At 41.7% G+C, this 18,186-nt stretch overlaps 1 protein-coding gene across 1 annotated transcript in view; it reads left to right on the top strand.

Moving 5' to 3' along the window:
- Nucleotides 1-16,540, top strand: part of LOC119482654 (serine/threonine-protein kinase WNK1-like) — a 109,896-nt gene extending 93,356 nt beyond the window's left edge. Inside the window, 15 exon segments of the mRNA XM_037760368.1 lie at nucleotides 84-154; nucleotides 468-524; nucleotides 2,272-2,355; nucleotides 2,448-2,484; nucleotides 2,577-2,647; nucleotides 2,965-3,258; nucleotides 3,365-3,633; nucleotides 4,005-4,080; nucleotides 4,176-4,305; nucleotides 5,486-5,686; nucleotides 6,085-6,177; nucleotides 9,559-9,600; nucleotides 12,402-12,574; nucleotides 13,117-13,173; nucleotides 14,184-16,540. Of these exon segments, the coding sequence (XP_037616296.1) occupies nucleotides 84-154; nucleotides 468-524; nucleotides 2,272-2,355; nucleotides 2,448-2,484; nucleotides 2,577-2,647; nucleotides 2,965-3,258; nucleotides 3,365-3,633; nucleotides 4,005-4,080; nucleotides 4,176-4,305; nucleotides 5,486-5,686; nucleotides 6,085-6,177; nucleotides 9,559-9,600; nucleotides 12,402-12,574; nucleotides 13,117-13,173; nucleotides 14,184-14,624 (2,096 nt within the window). The 3' untranslated portion in view covers nucleotides 14,625-16,540.
- The last annotated feature ends 1,646 nt before the right edge of the window (nucleotides 16,541-18,186 follow it).

The raw sequence follows: 18,186 nt of genomic DNA, 5'->3' as shown, positions 1-18,186 counted from the left end.
TATGTAGATGAATATGTTTATATGTGTGTAGTGTCGGTTAATCTGTGTTTTAATAATGCTGCTTACTGACTTTTTGATTTCAGGTTCTATAGTCATCCCTGCTTCAACCTTTGGCCAGACCACTCCATCCAAAACCCCTTTATCCAGGGTACCGGTGAGTGATCCAGTTATTTTCATATAGTTAAAGCACTTGTCATTATATTATGTATTTAATTATGTGGTCAGCTAGCAGACCAGTGTTTTAAGAGATACTGCTCAGTACTACACCTTTAAAGGTTAAGAGGTCACAGATAATTTAATCTTTCTAAGATGTTTCAACTCACTTTCCCTACAACTCATCTGGCATGGAAATTTCTTTTAACATCCTCCACAACGAACACTATTCTTATAACCTCCTCTACAAATCTTTTCTCTCTCTCATTTCTCCCACTCTTGTCTTTTCATCGCCTCTCTTTCTCTGGGATTAGGCCAGTTCTCCTCCTTCAGAACTCCTGCCATCCTTCCCTGGACCTTGTCTAATACAGGTGTTTGTTTTTTTTGCTCATTTTTGCAGCAATGCAATGCAACACTGTATGCATACTCAGCCTGTAATGCCTATGATACAGTTTCAATGCCATATCTGTTGTGTATAGATAGTGCTTCTGCTGTGCAAAAAAGACATTTCATTCATAGTGCATATTCAATGTTTTAAAGGGTAACTTTGGTATTTATCAACCTGGACCCTGTTTCCCCATGTTTTGAGGGAATACGCTGTATCCAGCAGGCGCAAAACGAGCTGCGAGGGCAAGTGAGCACCGTCAATGTAACGTTACATTCACTAAAAGTGTTATTATAAGTGTCTGACAACATTATGGAAAGGACCCTACAGTGAAATGAAACATTTTCTTACCTTTCTCTTGATCCCGTCTGTTTGTTATCGTGTCCGAGTCCTGCTCAAGTCTTGCTGTGAAATCTGAATATCCGTATACTCTGGCTCCAATAAATACGGACAGCCATTGAGTTCAAAGACCTCATCCACATTGTCGAAATCATCTAAATATCCAGCCATGACATTGAAAATCTTTTAGATAACACTAAGCTACGCTTTCTGTACTCCCAACACAACAAACTCTGACAGTTTCCTCCATGTATGTGTTCCACTATTCCACCGTTGTCTTCCAGCAACACATCACCTCGCCGGATTTCAGAAAGAGACTTCTCCTTGAGCGAGATGCCTTCCATAATGTTGTCAGACACTTATAATAACAATCGGAGCCTGTCATGGTAAAAACAAGCACTTTTAGTGGACGTAAATGACGGTGCCAGCTTGCCCCAATAGCAGCCATATTGCAGCCTGTGAGCAGCTGCCATCCAAAGCGCTCTACCTCAATACTGGACCAAATTCAGAAATTGTTGTCACTATTAGTCACAAAAACATGGTTAAAAAATACCAAAGAGACCCTTTAATAGCTTGTGAAACCTATATGACAAAACACTGAAAGGAGAAACAACTCAGACTCAGACATTACGTGTCATCTCCATCATAAACCCATCTTACTTCAAAAGAAGATTAGATTCTAAACAACTGAAAACAGAATAAACAACAGTAGAACTAAACAATGTAACATCAAATAAATACATTAAACTACAAAGAAATCCCTTTACTTTAAATGAAGAATAATGATAGATGATGAAAGAAAGTAGGATCGGAGAGAGACAGCGGTGGCAGGCTGAGGACCGGGTACCTCAAGGCAGAGAAGACATTGAACTGACTCTCAGTCTGTAGACTGTTTTGTTGTGGCGGCGAATGCTGCCGTCTAAGAATAGACCCTCCGCTGAATACTCACTGAATAGTGAGATATGACGTGTAGCTCTTTCAGGAAAAATCTAATCTGCCAAGTTACCGACATTCACTTCTCGTCCCTTACGTAACTCTCATGGGCGAGACGAGATGTCCTGTTTGATTAAGACAATCCTGCTGCAGATGAAGCTCATGGAGGATTTCAATTTTAATGATTTCTTTTTTTAATTGCAGTTAAAATACCTTGCATGCCTTCTACATCACCTCACCTGTGATTGTGTGTGTGTTGGCACAGGAGAGGGGTCTGATGAAATTTGTCGGGATAATGCCTTTTACAATGCTCTGGCTTCTAAACACACACTCATATATCCAGCCCTAGTAACCATACATGTGTGCTTTTGGCTGATCTGTGCTTATATTGCTAATCAACCTCAGTGTTTGCTTATTTCTGTGTGTGTGTGTGTCTAAAAGTGGATCTTGTCTTTTTCCAGTCCCAGCAGCCTCTGGAGGACCTCGACGCTCAGTTGAGGAGAGCACTGAGCCCAGAGACCGTTCCCGTCAGCACACACACACAGGTAACACTCACACTGACATTGTATACACTGCTCTAATTCAATGACACTGCTCGGTAGTAACTCACTTTCTTCTCTCTCCATACTAACTCCAGGCCTCTCACAGTGGCATAACTTCAATGGGACAACCTAGTATGTATATCAATAAATCTATTAACTCATCAAAGTGTCTCTATATTTGTGTTTAATCAGTCTGTCTAATATTTGTAACATCCGTCTTTCAGTTCCCTTCTCTCTGGAGGAAGCAACTATGTCCTCTTCTGCTCCTCCTGGAATTAAACTGGGAAGATTTCAGGTAAGATTTCACCTTACACTACAGACCATACATGAATAACTACGCATTTTCTTTTCCATGGGTCTAAAGGCCTTTACACACCGGGGGGAAATGCGAAATACTCGCCTGCAAATATGATATGTCGAGGGCTTTTATTGTGAAAAATAGGAATGAAAGTAGTGAATCTGGTCTGCGCTGCCTTTGTGTTGTTGTTGTTTCATAAATATAGGCGCAACTCAACTTGTTCCGCACAACGTGATTGGTCGATGCCTTTATTCACGGTGCACAAGCTCAGAAAATCGTCTCATCATTGTCCCCTTACTCCGCTCACTGATCAGGTCTCGTTGGCTGCTGAAGCACCTCCTGTCCAACGCCCGGCCTGCACTGAATCCTCCTCCACAACCTCCTCCTCCTCCTCGTCGTCTTCTTCCTCCTCCTCCTCCTCCAGTCTCTCCAGCCCGGAGAACACACTGCACAAGGACTCCTCATCTCCTCTGAGAGGGGGAGGAGGACAGGGAGGGGACGTTGTGGACGGACTCCCCCAGCGCACTCTGGGAGGGTCCCACCAGCCCTCCCCCCTCACCTCACCGTGCCCCTCTCCTAAGCCCACCACCACCATCGGACGCTTCCAGGTATTTCCTGTTTCGATCTTGAGGGGTTTCTTTGCTACTTGTCTAAACTAAAAAAAACAACCAGTCCTTCCCTCCTTTCATCCAATATTTTGCTCTTTTCTTTCAGGTTACCACCAACCCAGAGGCCCGTGTTGGTAGATTCTCAGTCAGTCGTGCCCGGGAGCAGAGCATCGAGCCCAGGCCGACCCCTCCACCCGCTGCCCAGGCTACTAACGGACCCAGTGATCCTGGGCAGTTTTTGAGTCCAGACTCCACTCATAAAGCCTCGCTGCCGAGTCTTAACAACAACTCCTTCAATAACTACATGAGCAGCGACAACGACTCCGAATTTGAGGATGAAGACTTCAAAGTGGAAGTCAGCCACCTCAGAGAAAAGTAATTTATGACTTCCTCTCCTGCCAAGCATCGCAAACCTCACCTCCTCTTTATTCAGTTGAACTGCTTTGAAGAAAACTAGATTTTTCTCTCTTCTGTCTTCTAGTTCTGTGCCCCCATAAGAGTAGGCTGCTTCTCTTTTCTCCTCTTCCTCTTTCCTCACCCTCAAGAATGAGGTTAACCACCCACTTTCCTTCATTACTGCTTTCTCCGGCTCCTTCCTCTTTTCTTGGAAAAGGGATGTTCAGCACTTCCTAGAACACTTCTACGCCCTCCTCCTCTCTCCTTGCTTCCTCACCCTCATTATGTCTCTCTTTTCTTCTGCCCGTCAATATTTCATTCCTCATATTTTTCATTCCCTCTACCACCAGGCACTATCGTGAGATTCAGGCCCTGCACTCCCGCCAGAAGGAGGAAATAGACAGTCTCTTTACCAAGCTGGGGAAGGTAACTCGCCTTAGTTACAACAGTACAGTCACTACATAAACGGCATTTGGAACAGTACGTAACAAGCAACCATTCTTCCTTTGGTCTCGGTGCAGGTTCCTCCAGCTGCAGTGATCCCGCCAGTTATAGGCTTGACTGGCAGGAGGAGACGACCTACGAAAAGCAAATCCTCCAAATCCTCCAGAACCAGCTCCACGCACAGCAGCAAGAGTCCGTTACAGCCAGGTAGGCTCTTGTTTCGACATTTATAGTAAAGAATTGGTTCACCCAAGTTCAAAGAAACATGATTTCTTACTTACAGTATTTGTAGTGGTAACTAGCCATGCAGTGCTTGGTTTTATTTGTCCAGGACACAGTGGTGGTGAATAAACTTTGATTTATAGCATATTTACAGCACTAAATATCGATATTTTAAAGGGTTAAAGTTGTAAGACGAGAACACTGTCAATCGAAAGGTAGCCACGCCCTAAAGCATCCCCTGCTTTATGGTCTATTTGACTCTAAATGGGACCATAATTTACTAAATGAACATCATGCTGTATTGAAGAAGACTTGAAACTAGCGATTGAGACCATAAACTCATGTTTACAATGTTTACTGAGGTAATAAATCAAGTGAGAAGTAGGCTCATTTTCTCATAGACTTTTATACAATCTGACTTCTTTTTGCAACCAGAGGAGTCGCCCCCTGCTGGCTGTTAGAAAGAATGCAAGTTTAAGGCACTTCAGCATTGGCTTCACTTTTTAGTGCAAACGTTAGCATGCGAAGATGCTAAACTAACACAGTAAACATCAGCATGTTAACATTTGAATTTGAGTATGTTAGCGTGTTGATTGTAGCATTTAGCTGCCAGTATGGTTGTAGACTCTTAATCTGGTTTAAATAAATTGTTGTTTTGAATGTTGTGAACAAGCAATTCCACCCACCTCACCAAAACCTGGACAAATTGAACCAAAAATATCAGCATAGCTTGATACCACCTGAGAAAATATGTATTTTTTGTCATTTGGTTGAACCGACCATTTAATCTCTGAACAGTTACTCACCACCAAAATATTCACCTTAATCTTGAATCCTACACTACAGCCAGGATGTTCCAAAAAGTTTACCCTAACGTTACATTGTCTCTGTGTTTATGCATGCGTGTGCACATATATGTGTGTGTGTGTTGATCTGCATGGTTACACGTGCATGTGTGTATACTGTATGTACGCTGGTGCAGACTCAGAGCTTGAACATTTCTGACTGCTTTCCCTGTCTGTCTCTGTCTCTGTGTGGTTGTGTGTGTGTAAATGTGTGTGGTGACGGGTGTCCCATCTGTCCATGATATCTCTGTGTTTGTGTGTCTCTGCGGTGTGTCGTTCCTGCCCTGTCCTCTCCTGCCTATGCCCTGTGCTATCTCCAGGCAGCACTTTATCCGCCCAGAGCGTCCCCACCATGTACCCCGGCCAGCTGGCTCTGTTAGCCCCCGGAGGATTAGCCGATTCGGCCAGCAGTACTCTGCTCCAGCCTCTCAAACCCTCTCCCTCCAGCAACAACAACCTGTGCTCGGCCTACACCAGCGAGGCGGCGCTCTCGGTGCCCAGCCTGTGTGCTCCCACCCCAGGTAGGCGTGCGATTGTGAATCCCAGTCTGCAGCAGGCCTCACGAGCTTCCCCACAAACACAAGAAATACTTTGCAGACACAAAATGCATGCACTTGGTTTGTCTTCAATCCCTCACAACAAGACTCTTCTTCTTCTATCTTTCTCTATCTGTTTCTCTCTCTGTGTAAAGCAGTGTGATGGCTAACTGACTGTTACGTTCTTTGTATTCCTTCACCTGTGTCTCTCTCCTTCTCCCCTCATCTATACCTTTTCTGCCTTTCTTTTGTCCTGTCTGTCTCTATTTTCCTGTTTTCTCTGTCTCTTTATCGCTCTCTCATTTTCTTCTTCACCTTTCCCTACATCTCTATTCTCTGCATTCTTATTCTCCATCTCTTCCTTCCCTCCTCCCTCTCTTCAGGCTGTGTAAAGTTCAGCTGGGGTTCGGAGCGTGTGGCCTTCAAGCCTGGCGGCAGGAGGACGCGCTTTCTGAGTACGCCCTGCTTGGCTCTTTGTGTGTAACGCTTTATTTCTTTGCTCTTCTCTTTTTACCCGTCGTCCTTACTTACTTCTGTTCTTATTGTTTTTACTCCTATGTATATCTGTCAAGTCACGGTCGTCCCGTCTTCCCGGGGGTTTCCTCCTTTCTTTGATGGAGGAAGACCCTCTGCTTCTGATATCACCAGTGTGTCCCGCAGAAAACGTGTCTCCAAAAAAAGTCAGCTTCTCAGGCATTAGTAGGAAACATGAATTCACCCAGGGGAGCATGCAGGCTTATACTTTTACACACTTTCGCACTTGAGAGCAGTTGGGATCTAAGTACTTTGCTCAAAATTACCAGCCAAACTAAATTTCTGGCTTAAATCAGGGCCTTTAAACTTTTGCTGCCTTTTGCAGATAAATTTTAATTAACAACCTTCCAAACACCCTTGTTGTGTTTGTCGGGAAAAAAAATAATATATATATATATATATATATATATATATATATATTTATATATATATGTATATAAATATATATATATTTATATACATATATATGTATATATATATATATATATATATATATATTTATATATATATATATATATATATATATTTATTTTATTTATTTATTTTTATTTATTATTTTATTTATTATTTTATTAATTTTTTTATGTACAGAAGAAACAATGCATAGTGGTCGCACACATCCAAATACCGTTGAAGGCAGGTGCTGGACCTGTAGAAGACAGCAATGATAACATAAACGAAAGTCTGCACACTGTAGCTCCCTTAAGTGCATCCACAAGAAAATAAAAGTATTTTTTTTAGGTACAGAAGAAAAAGGGAAAATTAGAGATAAGAGCTTGCTGCAGGGCACAGAAATCTAACACAATGACAAACATAGTTTCTTACATCCTGGAGCTTCCATCAGTCGTCTCTATTTACTTTTTTAACCTTTTTCTTTCCCCTCTCTCTCTCTCTCTCTCTCTCTCTCTCTCTCTCTCTCTTTCCCTCTCTCTCTCTCTCTCTCTCTCTCTCTTTCCCTCTCTCTCTCTCTCTCTCTCAGTATTCTTTCTTTCTTTCCTTTGACATAGTTGTCCTTGACAAGCAATTCATCTCTTAACTTCACATTCAATGCCAACCTTGTGCACTTTTGGCTGCGGGGAATAACGGCATCTTCGAAAATAGAATAATAGAATCATAATTGATAGAAAGGACACTGCAAATTGTTTACTGTCTAAAAGTAACACTTTAAAAGGCTGTCAACAAATTGCACTGCCATTTTCAGCATAACCTTTTAGCTTTCTCGGGGCCATGTGGAGTGTACCAACCAAAACTCAAATCAGCACCCTTGATTTTCTATGACATAAAAATTACTCGAGTTTCACTAGTGTGTTTAAACCACCACCTCTGGGTCTGAAAAGTGAAGCCAATGCTGAAGTGCCTTAAACTTGCATTCTTTCTAATAGCCAGCAGGGGGCGACTCCTCTGGTTGCAAAAAAGAAGTCTGATTGTATAGAAGTCTATGAGAAAATGAGCCTACTTCTCACTTGATTTGTTACCTCAGTAAACATTGTAAACATGACTTTATGGTCTCAATCTCTAATTTCAAGTCTTCTTCAATACAGCATGATGTTCATTTAGTGAATTATGGTCCCATTTAGAGTCAGATAGACCATAGAGCAGGGTACACTTTAGGGCGTGGCTACCTTGTGATTGACAGGTCGCTACCATGGTGTTGTCTGGTCTGGGAGTTGTTCGTGTTTTGTCTTACAACTTTAACCCTTGCACGGTGTGTTTTCATTTATTTTGGTCGCCTAAAAATGTCTCATTCAGCGTTCGGTTGTACTTAGCTCCACCCTCTCGTGTCACTTCTGGTTGCAAAAAAAACAAGATTGGCGACGGCCAAAATGCCGAACTCGAGGCCTAAAAAAGGCAGTCTACAAATTGATGAAGTGGTCAGTCAAAAACGGCAGTTAAAATGCACATGGATTTTTGCCAGTAGCTTCATTGTGCGGTACGTTTACATTTTAGCCATTTAACTAGCCTGTTAACTTTCAAATGAGCTTCAAATCCATGATAACTCGCATTCCCTACATTTCATCTCTAGTCTTCCTAAGTTAGATATAAATGATACATTTTTGTTTGTGTGTCAGTCTGAATATTAAATCCTGACTGCTTCCATTTCTAACCTTTGCTTCATTGAAAACAAGCAGACTAACAGGGAAAGACAAGTGGAGACCCGATGACTTGAGATTTTTGACATACAGTTTGTTTTTTAATAGGAGATTTATTATTTATTTCGGTTAAACTTGATTAATTGCTCATTTGTTTAAGCACAGTTTCCGTCCTGTGCATCAGTCTTTATTTATTTGTATTTTTTCGTGATAAAGAAATTGTTTTTCTCAAATCATATTATAATCATAATATGTACCGTACTGTTGGTTGTCAGTTTTGTGCTTGATGAAGAGATGTTTATGAATGCTTCTGAACCCTCTGCAGCTCAAACCCCTATCTCTCCCTTCCTCACTCCCTTTCCTCACCTCCTCTCTCTCCCTCACCTGTTCCCTGTCACTGCACAGCCAGGAGGGTGGGGAGAGACAGACCTGGGTCTTACTGATCACAACTTGTTCTTGTTCGTAAACAGCTAGCTTAGGGAGAAAAGTGGTGTGACATTGACAACAATGACCTTGAAAACAAGACATTTTATTTCACTTTTTTTCTATTGAAATCGCTAACCAAATCAGAGATGTGTGCGGCGATTCAGAGGTGTGGAAACGGCGTACTTTGATATATATGAATCCTAGTTCGGACCCAGTTCTGGTACGGCCCTGTGAGCTGCAGAGAGGACTCAGAATCACATCAGAACCAGGGGTTGGTTTACCAACAGCATCTGACTTTGAGGCAGTGTGCAAAGACTCAGTTTGCTTTGCTGTTAAACACAAGTATGATCTTCAAGAGCTTTGGTTACAAATATTTATATTCCAGTATTAACTGCTCTGTTGCTGCTACAGTAAGTGGGCTTAAAGTTGGCATCTGCACTTCTTCAGAAGGTTGCCTACATATATCTTGGCCTGAAGAAGGAAAACATCTCACTCATATGTGTGTAAAGATGGCATCCTTGTTACTTGACGTCTCTGGTTAGCCTTTCTCACAGTGCAGAGTACAGAACACACTTAAAAATTGCACATTATTAATTAACATCTACCTCACAGTGCACTGTGTGACAGGTACCGGTCTCAGTGTTCAGATGTTATTGGGCAACTCAACCCCAACGTGTTGTTTATTGACTGCTTCACGTTCAAATAATCATACTGGGATGCTTTGTGTTTGGTTGTCGGGTGTTGTGGGCGTGGGTTTAACTCTGACTCTCTCCCCAATCCTCCAATCGTTGTCTTCCGGCCGCACAGGGAAGATGGTGAAAAAAGTCTGCCCCTGCAACCAGCTCTGTAGTAATTATCACTTTTTGGTCTTTCCTCCCTCCATCGATTCCCCCTCTTCCATCCTCGCACTCGCTCTCCCACCACGCTTTCCTCCCGCCTCCTCTAACGCCCCTTTAGATTTCAACCTTGATCCTCTGCCAGATTTGAGATCAGTTTGATTCAGTTATTTCAGCTACCGTGGCTCACAGTCACACAAACATTTTCACATTTTCAATTTTGATAATAAAGGATCAAAGAATCAGAATCTGGTTTATTGCTAAGTAGGTTTATTTTTTTACATACAAGGAATTTGCTCTGCTGTATTGGTGCATAACATGAACATAATAAGAGAAAATTAAATAAAAAATAAAAGTTAGCACAAAAATCAGGAGGTATAAATAAAGAATAGAGAAAAATTACAATAAAAAGAAAAAGAAAATCCTATAGAAATATGTACAATATATCTGAATTAAAATAAAAGTTGTATAGAAGAACATTACAATACAAATATAAAAAATATTATAAAACATTTTGACAATATATCTGAATTAAAATGAACGCTGTATAGAAGAAATTGCAATAAGAATAGGAAAAAATACTATAAAATATGTACAATATATCTGAATTGAAATAAAAGTTGTATAGAAAAAAATATCAATAAAAATATAAAAAAAACATTAGAAAACATTTTTACAATATATCTGAATTAAAATGAAAGCTCTATAGAAGAAAATTAAGATACAAATACAAAAAATACTATAAAATATGTAAAATGTATCTGATTAAAAATAAAGCTATAGAGAAGAAGATTACCATGAAAATATGAAAAAATACTATAAAATATGTACAATACATCAGAATTAAAATGAAAGATGTATAGAAGGAAATGACAATAAAAATACAAAAGAATACTATAACATATGTACAATATATCTGAATTAAGATGAAAGCTGTATAGAAGAAAGATACAATAAAAATACAATAAAACATACAATATCTGAATTAAAATGGAAGAGCTGTGCAGTTTTTATAAGTGGTAGATTTTGTGCAGACTTGTCCAAGGAATGTGCAAAGGTTCACAGTATGACGTATAAAAATGTACAATGTACATAGATATAGTCCCAAAGATGTGCGGTAATGTAATGTATACAGTAAAGACAGATATGAAGACGTTTAATTAGGGGTAGTGTCTATGGGAGGGGATAAGAGGCCATGTCAGTGGGGATCCTGGGCCTTATTGATTAGGCCAGTTTGCAGAAGGGAAGAAATTATTTTTGTGTCGTGAAGTTTTGGTCCTGATGGGCCGCAGCCTCCTGCCAGAGGGGAGTAATTCAGAGAGTTTGTGTCCAGGCTGGGAAGGGTTGAAACACTCAGTTTGAGGACTGAAATGACTGAATTGACCAGCCATCACAGATTCAAACTGACAGTGCATGCACCTGCAAGCTCACAAAACACACTAAAACACCTGAACAGCTGTTCGCCACTCTGCCCCCTCCCTCTCCTCTCCCTCGTCATGGCTTGTGGACTACATTGCCCAGAATTCCATGCTGCTGCAGTCAGTCATGACTCAGCGTCTCCTCATTCTTTTTTTTTCTCCTCCATTTTATTTAGCATGACATGCCGGTTTCTGGCAGAACCAACTGTATGATTAGTTTTCCCTGCATATTATGTCTTTTCTCGTGTAATATCTGATATGAACGGATCCTATTCTGATGATCCTTGTAATGTAACTATAGTCTGGATTTAAGGCGTAGTAAAGGAATGATGATTTGTGAGGAAATTATTCATCTGTATTCATGATAGAAAATCCTATTAATACTGATGTTCTCTTTCACTGGCCTGAATGATATGTTAAAACTGTATATTTGTGAAAAAACACATACATATTGTCAGGGCTGTGTCTGCAGTATTGGGGATGCAAGTTTGATCGAACGGAAACCTTTAATTCTGAAATAATTCTGTGACATTATCTGAACCAGCAGAGTGTATAGCAAGGAGCTGAGGTATTTTATAATCAACTCTCAGCATATACTGTTATATACTGATTTAGTCTCCTCTTGGCTTGGTAAAGAGGCACTAACGTGAAGAAATGCTGTCTTGGAACATGCTATGATTATGGTACCAGCATCAATTAATAGTTCATGTTTACTTAACTTAAACAGAGGCCACATGCTATGACAGCACAGCGCTTACATGCCGGACTCCATGGCCAGTTTGCAGTGTATACGCTTTTATGTTCTGCAGTGAATTTGCTCTGATCAGATTGATGCTCAGAGTTGGCATGCTACCAACTGTTACAGAGCTTGAGTGCCATCTAATGGTCAAAGAATAGACTAAAACATGAGACCAGGAGTACACGGGGCAACTGTGATCAACAGCAGGCCTGGCTCAGCATTGCTTCTGGAGCATCTTGTGAGTGAATGCTGCTGCTGCTGCTGCTGCTGCTGCTGGGCATGTCAGCTTTACAGGTTGCCCAGTGTATCAGTAACCCAAAGCGATGGGACTCTTGAGAGAATGAAGTATTTAATATTCTGAAACGGGGCTCAATTTTGTTGTGTTTTAAAATGTTGCTCTAGCATCATAGTTTTTTGTCATGTCCCCGTCTGTCTTCATTATTTCATGACACCTAAACAATATAACGACCATTATCGACATGCTGACCTACCCCTAAAACCTCTGTCCCGACCAGCCTCTGTCACCATGTAACGCCCTTTTCATGGTCAAGACATATATTCAGATAACATCAATGATCATCTTCTAGTTTGAACAATATCTCACCTCCTTCCTCTTCTCTTCTCTTCTCTCTCTCTCTCTCTCTGCTCTCTCCACAGGGACTAACAGCACCAATGCAGTGAGCGGTTCAGGCGGTCTGGGTCAGAGTCAGGGTGGTTCTCAGTGTCTGCCCCCCAACATGTCCGCCCCCAACCAGAGGAAAGGAACCTTCACCGACGACCTCCATAAACTGGTGGACAACTGGGCCCGTGACGCCATGAACCTCTCACAGGTTTACTGCTTGTTTTTATGATTTATGTTACTGCAGCAGAAGATGACTCACCAGTTCCAGTATTCAGTTTACCAGACAAGAACACAGATAGAGGAAAGAGACTAAACTCTAAAGGGCAGTTTGTTGAACGCCAAGACAAATCTCAGCCCAAACCTACCGTTTTCTAAACCTCTACCTGGTCCTGTATGCATTTTTTGCACTTTATGTGTGTGTACAGTGACTAAAACATCAGCTAAGAAGAAAAGGGAGGGAATATAATTTAGTTTTTGTAGAAAATGTCAATGTAATTGCATGATCTAATAGTGGAAAGAGGAAAAAGACAGCAAATGCTTGGTCTTCCTTTATTTTAAGGCAGGCTCTGGGGACATCCAATAGTAGATAAAGTTGCTTTGAGGGCTTTGAACCCTCCCACTGTCTGATTTTATTGTCTTCATTTATTGATCCTTGAGGTTTGGTGGGTAACTGTTTAGTGTGATCAGTTTTTGTGTTTAATAAAGTAATGTACAGGTGAGTAAACTGAAATAAATATGATTTTTTTTCAGGGGAAGAGGAGTGCCAAACAGCTGCAGCAGACCCCAGCACAGGGACATAGCTACGAGGTTAGTTTAAAAATACACCATATGACATCATGGCTGGATTAACCTGTTAGGGGGGCCCCAAGGGGAACAATTAGCTCTCCTGTGACCTCCAACTTCCCATTAAGTACGGTGGATACAGCAGACTATACTGTACATGGCAGCTTCATTATATGCAAATCAATTTGTGTTCATTTGATTAAAAACAAATGTTCCCAAAATAAACTAAAATAATAAAGGTCTTATGACCGGCTTCCAAAACACATGGCCCCTCTACAAGACGGGACTGCAGGGTGAGCAACTAATTCAGCACCAGTCTGATTTGATATTGTATCATGCAAATAATTAAATCACCAAACACTCTGAGAGTGTGGCAGGTGCCTGCTTGGCCCGGTTTGTAATCCAGCCTCACATCACACACATAAGCTGTTCTTCACAGAGTTTTCAAAACATGTTATATATAAAGTGGTGGTAGAAGTACTTATATTATGCTATATTTTGCTTGAGTAAAGTATACTTTTGTTCCCTGAGATGCATGTTTTAGAAATTTAGATTTAAAAATAATCTTGAATTTGTGCCTTGGTCAGTCTAATAGTTACTCCTTTTATTATTATTTTATTTTATTTAAAAGGGACCATGTACAGTTTAAAACATAAATGTCACCATTTGATGCACCGTACCAGATTATAGCTTTGAGCTTATTCATATCTGTAGTCCCTTGGCAGGTCAAAACAAAGGAACATACTACAGTCATACAAGAAAGAACATACAAAACGCACAATACACAGCTACAAACAATAGCACATCACAATGTATGCTTGTCAAGTAAAAGCGAGTCATGAAGAGCATGGAATAAAGATCAGTGAGTACAGAGCTGAGCCGCTTTCAACAGACGGTTTAAGTTGGTTTTGAAAGGGACACACATGTATCTATCAAATTAAATTCTTTTTTTAAAGAAAGGTCATTCAAAAATAAATATGTGCTTGAATGAACAACTCTACGTGTTTGATGATGTAAACTCTCCTCCTCTCCAGGTCATCCAGTCAGCCAGTCTGAGCAGGAAGTACTCTGCTCCCAGCCAGCTGTGTCCCAGCAGCATCGGAGGTTCAGCCCACCTCCCTACGAACTCCACCACTGCTACCTCTCTGGCCGCCCGCAAGGGCTCCCTGTGCCACCCCCCCGCCTCCTCCACTCCACCTCAACCCCAGCCTCCCCAGTTCATCCACTACACCCCCACCGCGGCCTACAGCGCACAATGGTCCGGTCCGACTCACGGCATGTCGACCCCGCAGCAGGCCCCGGCGCAGCCCGGGCCTCTACTGGTCAGCACCTCCCAGCCCCTGGGCCCCTACCCCACCACGGTGGGCGGACAGGGCCAGATTCCCGGGCAGGGACCGCTCCAGGCTTTCCACCTGACCAACTCTCTCCAGAAGTCGGTCAGCAACCCAGGAGGACCCAACCTGAGGACCACGTAGGGCTGGGGGTGAGGGCTGGATTGAATCACGGCCCGACTGGACTGGACTGGACTGGCGTGGAACAGAGTGTTTACGGGTTTGATCGGCCAGAGAGGACGGAAGAACTGGAGGGAGCGTGGAGAGCGAGGAGTTTTGAAATGACAGAAGCTGACCTGTTCAAGAGGAGGAAAAGGAAATGAAGAGGAGCGAAGAATGCGACGTGGCCACATCTCCACAGTGTGTGTGTGACGCATCTCGCCTCTGCATCCAATACGCAAACGCAGTCACACAATCTCCCTTTTGTGCTGTGTTTGTATTTGTCAGCCAAATGCTCAAGGATAAAGGAAAAAAGACTCACGAGTGCAATGTTTAAAAGGCCAAAGAGGTGTTGACAGGGTGCGGGATTGGTGTTAATAACTTGTTTGGTATCAGGTATTGTGTATGCGCACACTTGTTCCATTTCATGCTCTACATTTGAGTGGACAAGTCTTTACAAGGCAGGTCACACAATCACCCAGCGGAGGGGAGATGTAGCATCAGGTTGAAGGGGGACGAATGTGGTGGCCAGCTTTACACAGCACCTCTTAATAGCTTCTAATGCTGTAATTGCTTTAACGTTTAGCTCTCAGACTGAGGATTAAAGAAAATCACAAGCTCTCAAAGAAGATATGAAACTTGCTACAATGCAGTTTTTCCAAATTTAATACAGAAAAGACCTCTATTAAGAGGTATACAGAGGGGAGCATGGCTGGCCATCGCATTAAGGTCGTCTGTCTTAGCATCAAACGATGCACGAGAAGCTACATCACTCTGGAATAATTGCAGTTTGCGTCTTTTAAATGTGCTTAAAAGGAAGGATGCCGCATAGCAGCAGGTAAAAAAGCTTTGATATCAGGTGAGAGCAGAATGGAGAGGTGTTTAAGTTCAGGAAGTGTTTTTTTCTTCAGTATTCAGAATTTGGAAATGTTTCCTCAATTCAAAGCACAAACTAAATCAAGATCAAATCAAAACGCACATTTGAACATCTGGGGGGTTTTGACTCGTCGGCTTGAGGGAAAACCGTGACAGCTACTCCTCCTCGTTACCTTCTTGTGTCTTGTTCCTCCCACAAAAACCGCTCAAACAGACGGAGAGAGATGGAGGAAAGAAAGAGGATGAAGAGCAGCGAGAAGAGTCAAACACCCTCTTCACACACGTTTTCCTGTTCACACACTGGCTGTGTGCGTTATTACTGAAAGTACTGACTGGACAGGACAGGACGCCTCTTCACCATCACGACTCCACCTCCTCTTCTTCCTCCATCCCTCTCGCCGCCTCTCTGTTGCCATTTGAAGCAATAACAGCAGAAAACCTTTTAGAGGGAGAAAAAAAAAAAAGCCCGAACATGAGAGAACTCAGCGTGAAAAAAGTGGCCTTGTTATCAGAATAATATCAGAGTCCCTGTACAGTTTGTGTTTATTTTTTAGCCATGATGATTCCATTTTGTTGTTTTATTTTGTCGGGTTTGTTGTGCTTGCTGCCCCCCAGCTCGCAATCTAACACACACACACACACACACACATAATGCATGAGACATTCATATAAACACACACACACACACACACACACAGACTCATGTAAATACACACACATATCGTTGGAGCAGCCGTTTAACAGACCGATTTCACAGACTAATGCCTCAGTTCTTTAGTGTCATCATTAGGTTTTGGTTTCGACATCTGTTGTTGGAACGATTGCAATGTACATTGTTGTTGTTAATGATTATTATTCTATTTAAAAAAAAAAGAAAAGAAACAAAATTCTGTCGATGGACCTGTTATACGCGCACATCGCTGTACGATGTGGAAACACTGTGATTCTTGTTGTTTATTATTAGCAAATGTTGTTGGACAACATTAGTTTTAGGGTGAAATAAAACATAAAAGCATACAGAGAAACGGTTTTGGGGTCCTTTCACTTTCAATTCACGGCTTTCAGCGAATGGATTCTCATCGAAACGTGAAAAATTGAGAACACCTCTTTTCAATAATCGTCCTCGTGTTCCAGTTAGCGAGGACGCGCTCTGAAACAAAATGCCTTACCGACAACTAATCAAACCGCAGTTTCAGTTCCTCTTTTACAACTGATTGAATTGAAAGTCGAAACCGACCTCCAAGCCCGATTATCAAGACAAAACCGGAGTGAACGGCAGGATAGATATTTAGATAATAAAGTAATGCTAGCTATTTTTTTTTTTCTTAATACAGTACTTATATATCAGACACTTTAAATAGCCCTCCTCTTCCCTTTCTCCCCTGGTTTTGTTAGATGAATGTGAATGTATAAACCAATGGTGTCCATTTTAATGTACTTGAAAAAAAAAAAGTCTGTCTTTTTATTTTTGCTTTCTTTTTCGCTCCCCCTGACCCTCCATAGAGCCTCCGGTGAGAAACACTGGAGGAACTTACTAGTGCCTTGCATCCTTCCTGTTGCTTGTTTTTTCGTTGGGGGACTTGGGTTAAAGTTAAGCACACTTGACAGCGTGTGTGGACGGTTTGAAGTCAGTGGTGATGAGTGGAGCAGTAGATTGGTGGAGATGCAGTTATTGTTAGCGGCTACTGTGTGCGCTGCAGCTGGTTTTGTGGTTAATTCTCTTAGATTTCAACTAATTGAGAGTGTTTCCCCCCCCAAAAAAAAGCAAGAATGTTTTCCCCAACTTAGCTCTTTGAATTGATAGAATTGAGCCCCAACTCTGCTGCCATTTAAACCAATGAGATTGACCACTTATGAGTGAAATAGGCCACCATTTGAAGTCAGTGTTGTTTCTGTGAAGTGAGGCCCATTGCTGTGCTTTACCTACACTCGAGGCCCAGACTGTTACGCCACCAACATGATGAAACATAGAGAGAACATGAGAGTTTATCAGTGCCATTTTTCAGGGTTTTAAATGTAGATATTTTGGGGGAGAAACAGGGGCGGGAATTTTATTTTCAAGGAGGGAGTTGTTGAAGATTGTATTTGAAGCTTGGACCACTCTGTATTTTAGGCCCAGGTTGCAGCATAAAGTCAGCAGAGGGCGCATTGGTACAGAGAACTAAAGTTACTTTCTTTTATTGTTGAGATTTATGTTTTTACCAAAACCAAACGGATTCTTTTTTGACCTACATGTGAAATAAGCAGAAATGAAAGGACCCAGCGTAAAAAAAGACTCATTTCGGCTCAGTGTGTCGAAATGTTAGACTGAGTCTGCGATAGCTGGGCAGAAATGTGGTAGGGGCCCTGATATTCAATCAGATTTGACAGTGACCAAACAAGCCACCAATTGGCATCTGATTCAAAGGTTGCTCAATCCTGATTGGTGCACTCCAACTGAGACCCGCCCACTTCAAACAGCGAGAAGAGAACAAAGAAATACAGAAATCTCTCATTTAAAATAACCAAAACTGTCCAAACTTTGGCATAAAATAGTGTTTTCACGTTGGAACCCATCATTCATAGTAGGTCGTGTCTAGAAGGTTACACATAAATGGCGAAACACTCGCAAAATAGTTAAGGTTAGGCATTGATCTCGAATGGTTAAAGTTAAGCATTGACTTTGAATAGT

This window comes from Sebastes umbrosus, chromosome 23, assembly GCF_015220745.1.
Source record: "Sebastes umbrosus isolate fSebUmb1 chromosome 23, fSebUmb1.pri, whole genome shotgun sequence".
Lineage (NCBI taxonomy): Eukaryota > Metazoa > Chordata > Actinopteri > Perciformes > Sebastidae > Sebastes > Sebastes umbrosus.
This window is presented reverse-complemented; position numbering and strand designations above follow the sequence as displayed.